The sequence below is a fragment of the Callionymus lyra genome, chromosome 16 (genome assembly GCF_982586985.1).
Source record: "Callionymus lyra chromosome 16, fCalLyr1.hap1.1, whole genome shotgun sequence".
Lineage (NCBI taxonomy): Eukaryota > Metazoa > Chordata > Actinopteri > Syngnathiformes > Callionymidae > Callionymus > Callionymus lyra.
In genome coordinates, this window is record NC_141833.1 from 7069434 (window position 1) to 7077105 (window position 7672).

At 42.5% G+C, this 7672-nt stretch overlaps 2 protein-coding genes across 2 annotated transcripts; one reads left to right on the forward strand and one right to left on the reverse strand.

Moving 5' to 3' along the window:
• Positions 1-408: 408 nt before the first annotated feature.
• On the forward strand, positions 409-2322 carry LOC148063399 (myocilin-like). The gene is made up of 3 exons (XM_087811043.1): positions 409-920; positions 1222-1320; positions 1378-2322. Exons 1-3 carry the CDS (start codon positions 473-475, stop codon positions 2178-2180), a joined length of 1350 nt encoding a protein of 449 aa, XP_087667169.1. The 5' UTR covers positions 409-472; the 3' UTR covers positions 2181-2322.
• A 2781-nt stretch (positions 2323-5103) lies between these two features.
• LOC148063400 (polyisoprenoid diphosphate/phosphate phosphohydrolase PLPP6-like) lies at positions 5104-7672 on the reverse strand. Its single transcript, XM_087811306.1, has 2 exons — positions 7300-7672; positions 5104-6068 (listed from the first exon to the last, which is right to left on the reverse strand). Exons 1-2 carry the CDS (start codon positions 7670-7672, stop codon positions 5647-5649), a joined length of 795 nt encoding a protein of 264 aa, XP_087667432.1. The 3' UTR covers positions 5104-5646.

A 7672-nucleotide genomic window follows, 5' to 3' on the forward strand; every position in this document is an offset into this window, starting at 1 on the left:
TTAGATATTAAGCAAGCGTGTCCACTATAAATGTTTCTGGTTTTGTCATCTAAAGCTGGAAAAGAAACCGAAGAAACAGGCATTGGACGAATCTCAAATATTGAGCTCTTTTCCATAGACATTTTCAAACTCGTCATAAGACATGTCCAGTCAAAACACATGAGTCACCATTCAAAGCTTTTTACTGCAGGACAAATGACGAAAAAGAACATTGAGTATTTTCCATTGTTTTGTTCCTTCCCTACTAGAACTGGAAAAGGACCAACATTTGGACTTTCGCAAACACCCCACCGGGGGTTGTTTTACTCCATGCCACTCCGCCTGTCCCCTCCCACAGCTGGACACTCAACTGTATAAATATCCTTCTGTCAGCATTGCTGGGATTCAAACACTGACCTGCAGCTCAGACCAGGTAGGGAGGGACTCCAAGACAGGCAATCCTTAAGAAGACTCTTGAAAACTTTTAGACAGAATGTACCTCCTGGTTGTCGTCTCTTGCCTGGTGGCGTCGTCCACTCAGGTGCAGCCCGACGCCCGAGCATCCCTGCGTCGCTCCAACGACCCGTCTGGACGCTGCCAATACACCTTCACGGTGTCCAGTCCAGAAGAGTCCGGCTGTCCCGGAGGAGGGAGATCCGAGGTGGACGCCGTCTTGTCCCGGGTCACCTTGCTGGAGGCTCTGGTCAGCCGCCTCATAGCAGGGACAGACGTAAAAGAGGGGCTCCAGGAGACTCGCTCGGAGGTCGTGGCCGAGAGGAACCAGCTGCAGCAGGACAACGAGCGCCTGACGCGACAGATGATGGAGATGCAGATGAGGGTGGGCCAACTCGTCCAGGAGGCCGAGGGTCTCCGGGCGAGACCCTGTCAGGAGAGAGCCGGCTCGGGAGCTCGCCAGGAGAGCCGCGACAGACCGGCCGGTGGTAAGTTTAATGACCTAAAACCATCATTAGATTAGGGAAAAACAGCGGCTGTATCTTTTGTAGGGATGGTTTGCTCGGGCAGCCGTGGGTTGACTCAGATGATTGGAATTTACAACCTTGACTCCTCTTTAACAACGCTGTCACTCATGCGCAATATAATTGACGGCAATAGCAGGTTTTGGAGAAGTCTGTCTGACACTTTCATGTTGACGCCAAAATGCGTCTCTCAACTGCCTTAAGACATATTAATCACATATAAAGATATTATTATTGTCAACTTTATATTGCCTTTACTTCCCAGACACTGGGTATGACGTCGGTAATGGATCGTACCAGGAGATGAAGGCGGAGGTGACCGAGGTCCCTGCATCTCAGCTGCTCCCGGACTCTAATAAAACAGGTATTGTTTTGTCTCTTCAACAAGAGTGTACTGGTTACAACAAGTTCGATCTCTTAGGTTGCGGCGAACTGCTGTCGGTCGGAGACCCGGTGACCCACAAGAAGGCCGACGCGATCTCAGGGAAGTATGGAATCTGGATGCAGGATCCAGAGCCGCAAGGTTCCCTCTACACCAATAAGTCCGTGTGGCGCATCGACGCCGTCGGCAAAGAAATCCGGCAGCTGTCCGTGTACGAAGACATGGGTCAGTTCGCTCAGGGTTCCCCGATGAAGGTCCTGCTCCTCGCGGACCCAGTGGAGAGCACAGGGGCGACCATGTACAGGGGTTCTCTGTATTACCAGCGCAAACGCAGCAGGACGCTGATCCGCTACGACCTGGCGACGGAGAGTCTGGCGTCTCGACGGGAGCTTCCCCATGCCGGCTTCCACGGCCAACACCCGTACTCGTGGGGGGGTTACACCGACATCGACCTGGCGGCCGACGAGCAGGGCCTGTGGGCCGTCTACAGCACCAGCAAGGCCAAGGGCGCCATCGTGATCTCGAAGCTGGACCCGGAGAACCTGGAGGTGATCAAGAGCTGGGAGACCAAGATCAGGAAGAGCTCGGTGGCCAACGCCTTCATGGTGTGCGGACGTCTGTACACGTTAGCGAGCTACGCCGCGGCCAACACCACCATCAACTACGTGTTCGACACCGCGACCGGAACGGGGCGACCTCTCCGTATCCCCTTCAAGAACAAGTACCGGTACAACAGCATGGTGGACTACAACCACCAGCAGAGGCAGCTGTTCGCCTGGGACAACTTCCACATGGTCACGTACAACGTCAGCCTGGGTCGCCCCGCTCAGGGCAGCAGCTAAAGTCGCCGAAATCAAAAGACTTTTGCATTTAATCCCACTTTTTTATCTAAACTGGAATGTCTCTGTAAATAGCATTTATTTTTTTGATCTATTTAAGCAAATTTACTACTAAATATATTTGATGGATAACCAGATGAATTTAAATAATATATTTTTGTTTAATAAAACTCTTGTGTTATAAAACTCCTCAATAAAAAAGGATATAATGAAACAATTGAATGTGTGTCTGTGTTTGTGTGTCTTTACTAAGAAAATGTCAACATGATTTTTTTAAATGATAACAAAGTGCTAGTTTAATCAATCATAAGAAATTACAAATAAAAAAAAGTTATTATTTTAAGCATTTATTTTTACTTTAAGGTAGCTAGACCAAAAAAAGCATGAAATAGATATAAAAACATTTAATTTCACTAGGTTCGCTATATAAAACACACTAATTTAATAAAACAATTATTTTTTAATTTTTGGGTATAAAAAAAAAGAAAATCATTCAAAATAATTATTAAATTAGTTTAATAAATTCAAATATCATGTTTATTAATTCAGCCAATCTAAAACAATGGTATGTCTGATAATAGAAATAGTAGAAAGAATATATTTACTTTAATAAAACAGTTTTTTGATAACTAAATAGCTGTGACCTACTTAACTTAACTTAAAGATTTAAACTAAAAGATGAAGAAATGTTTTTTTTACTGAACGATAACAAAAACAACGTCATATTTATATCCCGTTTTAATTTATTGATTTAGCTAATTCATTAAAAAAATTAAATGAAAATATAAGAATATGGATTTATAAAAACGCACGTTACGACACGTTAGAGACTATATAGTTTACGTTATGATATATCGCCCCCTGCTGGTTGTATCGCCAACTTATCCAAGTGAAAAACACAGAGCTAATATTCTCGTTTATTTACAATAAAACAAGTATATATTTTTCACATGATTATTATTAAGACTTGGAGTTTGTATATCCATTTTATTTGTATTAATTCTTAGACTTGTTGGTAAAGTTTTTGGTTCATAATCCCTTCAGGATTTTATTTTGTTTTTAATTTTTAACATTTTGATAATTTACAGACAATAGAGCCGAAGCATATTCGCTCTATTCGACGTTTAATGATGGCGGTCCAGTGGAGCAGCTCTGTAAGAGGAGATGGGATGGATTCTAATAACAGTCAGGAGATTGAGCTGCAGCTGATGGAAACTTGTGGGTTGACCTCCCCACCCCCCCTTCAGTGTTAAAAGATGAATACACTAAACACACTCTGGATTCTGCAAGTGCCAAAACAGGACCTCTGAGGGCCACCACATGCACGGGCATACTTAGAATATCGTCAGGCTGGAGGTAATTAATGGTTTAACAGTGACGAGTTGGACATTTTTTCTAATAAAATACAGTTTATTTGATTTTTACATCAGTTTTGCTGAATGATTTACACTTTTGTTACAAGTCACCAGGAATCTCCCAGAGATTCTCACTCGGATAATATGTTTCTATCAACATACAGAACTTCTCACGATCAATAGGACGCCACGCAGCAAGATTTGAACCACAAATAGAAAAAGTACACACAGTTGCACAAACGACTGATCGAAAAAGCGATGCTCAAAATTCCATTAGTATTTTTTCTCTAAAACCATTAGGTGGTAGAATTTTGTAGTGTTTATTTTATTAATGCGTTATACACTTTCTACCACTGCCAAGGAGATTTTTTTTAGCCAACACTTATCTGAATGTTAATAATAATAATAATAAATCAAAAATAGAGTGTGTTCAGGAAATTCTCCTAATGAGACAAGAAAGACGTGGTTCCGAAATACCATCTGGATCCAATATTGTTTTGAAGATTTGTCACTCTCTGTGGTGCAGAAGGAACTGACACTACAGTTGTTAATTATCCTATATTTGCAAGAGGTGGGAACCACTGCCACCTGCTGTCCTGTAAAGCTCATTGCATCCACGATATATTTCAAATTCTAAAACAAAGTAAAGGATTATATCATAAATTAATATTAGAGCGATAATTGGGCATAAACCAACATCAGTTCAGTCAATTATATTATGTAGTAATAATCTATATACATTTCATGGCATTACAGGAGCTTTCTTTAACGTAGTAAAACAGTGACAGCAACTATTAGCAATTTCAAAAGTGATTGGTTTGCTGGGCGGCAAAGCATTACGGGAGCTGTTCATGTCATCATTACTGGGGGGATGGTTGAGAGGGATGATACCTTCAATCATTAACGCTCAAATCTTTAAAAGTTATAATTGATCGAGTTTTTGTTCTTCAACACAAAAACAGAGACCGCACCTTAACTAATGGTGCCTTTCAAGTAACTGCTCTATTTAGTGATCGGTCACTAAAATACTGTCTTTAGAATCTATGTCTATGTTGCGATGTCAAAAGTCATCAACAGCTATGATCGCTTGGCTGGGCGGCAAAGCATTACGGGAGCTGATCAGTTAATAGTCACCAAGAGGGTTGCTGAAAGTGGTTGGTAACTCAAATGCAATGTTGAGTTTGCAAGTTCAAACTAATCTTGTTGATTTAAACAAGTGAACAGTAATAAACCATTATTATTGCAGGGATGGTTTAGGAACGTAACCCCAGCAATAAACAAGGAACCACTTTCGTATTCGATTAAAAATGTCGCACTGTTTTCTAATTGATTGTGCAGGTTGTTCTTAAACACAAAAACATAGAGCACTTATCTAAATACTTTGTTAAATACTGCACATAAGTGGTAACACAAAACTTCAACACAACCAAAGTGGTTGGAACCAATTACCACGCCCACCTTACCTATGGTGCCAACAATACAGTGAACTCCCATGATGCCTTTCTACACTTTTCCCTATTTAGTGACAGCTGATTGGTCGCTACAATACTGCATTTAATTTCTACGTCTATGTTGCTTTGTCAAAACTGATCGACAGCCGTCAATGGTTGGCTGGGCGGCAAAGCATTATCGAAGCTGAGAGGGATGGCATATCAATAGTTGCAAGGTCTAATAAATCTTGTTAAGTTAAAGTGAAAAAATAAACAGTAATTTCCTTTAATGGGGCGTTTTTTTTACGTAAACAAGGGTCGACTGTATTTGATAACCATCTGGAAATTACGGACAACTACAAAATGTGTATAACTTGTAATTGATTAGGCGGTTTGTTCTTTTTAAAAGTGTCAGCGGTGGTGCTAGTGATGCTACTTTGCAAACATAAAATAAACCTGTTATAATCGAACTTCTATAAACCAGCATTTCTCTCTAGCGCCCCCTGCAAAACAGCTACATTAAGGACACGACAAGCTTCGTGGTGAATCGAACGCACCAATTAAGTGTCCCGGCTATCACTAGTCAATGAAACCGTTCTATCATGACCAGCTGTTTCGACCATCCTCATCCAACGTGTCCAAAAGTATAAGGCGTAAATGTCCATAACCCAAGAACTCTGTCCACTAAAGTTTCCACTCGGCCATCCACAGGCCAACATACACCCGGTTGAGTCTCTCCTGCAGCCTCAGGAGAAGCAGGTCCTGCAGGCCGTCCCAGGTCACCCACATCTTCTCCATCAGTCCGTACTGGCAGTAGCCCATCACCAGGCCGAAGCCCACGTCGGTCACGTAGTGCCGGGCCAGCAGCAGCCGGGAGAGGCTCACCAAGCCGGCCCACCCGACCACCAGGACCCTCATGGCCGTCGTGTCCACCAGCCGGACCAGCAGGAAGCGGGCGCACATGGCCGCCCGGGTGGCGTGGCCCGACGGGAAGGAGTAGCGCTCCACGAAGAACGCGGAGAAGATCTCCGAGCGGTTCTGAGCCGGCCGCCGTCGCCTCACCAGGGTCTTCACGACCCGGACCAGGATAAGGTCCAGCAGGAGAGCTGACGACGAGAAAAAAAGATGGAGTCACTTCAGTCAACGAATCAGAGGCGACGGCTCAAAAAGCCGGAGGCTCAGAATAACTCTGGTATTTCACAGCGGCGAACAACGTCGGGCGGCTTTACTAGCATCAGCCGCGATTTCTAAGTTGTCAAATCTAATCTACGCGCGCATGTGAGGCTTCTCGTGTGTCTCCTGCATGTCACTCAGTGCTGCCGCTCCATCAGCTTAAAAAAGAAAACTTTCCATGACTCAGCTATCTTTGGTGCGAACACACGACCGCAACAACACACACACTTTAGAAGGATGTCAAAGATTGTTGAGCGCATACAAACATTGTTTTTGAAGGATATTAAAAAAAACATTTTTATACTAAGAAATCAAACTAAAACGTATTATTATGACCTGCTGGTGGATTTAATTTAGAGGAATTCTTGTTTTGCTGCCAATTTAAATGGAATTTAAAAAGTAATTGCCATTCACTGGGACCCGTTTTTCTTTTCTCTTATTTAGTTAAATCTAAACTGTAACGTGTGTATAGTTAACTCTTAGGATTTTACTATTTAAATACTTCTTCTTTTTTAACTATAATAACATCAAAACAAGTAGATTCTCTACTTTTACTCTAAGTTTTATTTATTTTTTCATTTATTTTGGGGGAGATATAGGGAGATATAGCTATTGTACAAAATGAAAGACACTTATATGCATTTTATTTAATTGTTTTATGTTGCATTTCGAATTTAAATGTCAAAATCAAATGAAAGAATCCACAAAAAGTTTGTTTTAAATAAAATAAATTATAAATAATTTTGCTTCTATGAGTTTTGGTTTGATATTCAATGTTATTTTGTAACCACTTGAAGAAAAAATACATTTTTAGAAGAAAGGTGGTCTATAATATATTTAATTTAACCAAGTAAAACATTGTTTATACTTGTAGGTGTCTAAATTTAAAGTTGAAGTTGCTTTTATGACAGTATATTTCTAATAGGTGCAGCAGACTGGCTTGGTTCCGTTTTTCTATTGCTTATTTTGTGTGTTTTCTTATTTCATTATTTTATTCTGTACTGACAAATACAAAACATCTTCTGATTCAGATTCTAAAATAAATGTTTTAAACGCCACTAAATATTTTTCTTAAATTTGTAATATACTGCATTAAACATTGGATTTATAATTTTAAATATGTGTGAAATTAAATGTTATTTTCCAACTTCTCCAGATGCTCACCCAGAGCCAGGTTCAGCATGACCTCCTGCTCCTCCACGGTGTCCCCCCTCAGCAGGGTGTACAAAGTTCCGAGGATCCACGGGACCACATGCCCGGACAGCTCCACCAGCCGAACCAAGGGTCGGATCCCGCCCCACGTGGACTCCTCGCAGGCGCACACCCCGAGCCTCTTGCTCAGCCACAGGTCGATGGCCAGCAGGAACCGCAGGGTGATGGTCAGGAGGGGCTGACTCAGGCTGACCGAGAAGTCCTCGCCGGGGGCCCCAGATGTGAAGTAGGAGCAGCTGGATGTCCGGCGGCGGCCCTCGGAGGATGCCCGGGTCCCGCACTGGCTCCCGCGGTTACTGTTCCGCCTGGACAACGATGAGGACAT

Coding starts and splice junctions, on each gene's coding strand:
- LOC148063399 (XM_087811043.1), top strand. CDS start 473: ATGTACCTCCTGGTTGTCGTCTCTTGCCTGGTGGCGTCGTCCACTCAG. Junction 921..1,221: donor CCGCGACAGACCGGCCGGTG/GTAAGTTTAATG, acceptor TTTACTTCCCAG/ACACTGGGTATGACGTCGGT. Junction 1,321..1,377: donor CCCGGACTCTAATAAAACAG/GTATTGTTTTGT, acceptor TCGATCTCTTAG/GTTGCGGCGAACTGCTGTCG.
- LOC148063400 (XM_087811306.1), bottom strand. CDS start 7,672: ATGTCCTCATCGTTGTCCAGGCGGAACAGTAACCGCGGGAGCCAGTGC. Junction 6,069..7,299: donor CATGCTGAACCTGGCTCTGG/GTGAGCATCTGG, acceptor TCTCGTCGTCAG/CTCTCCTGCTGGACCTTATC.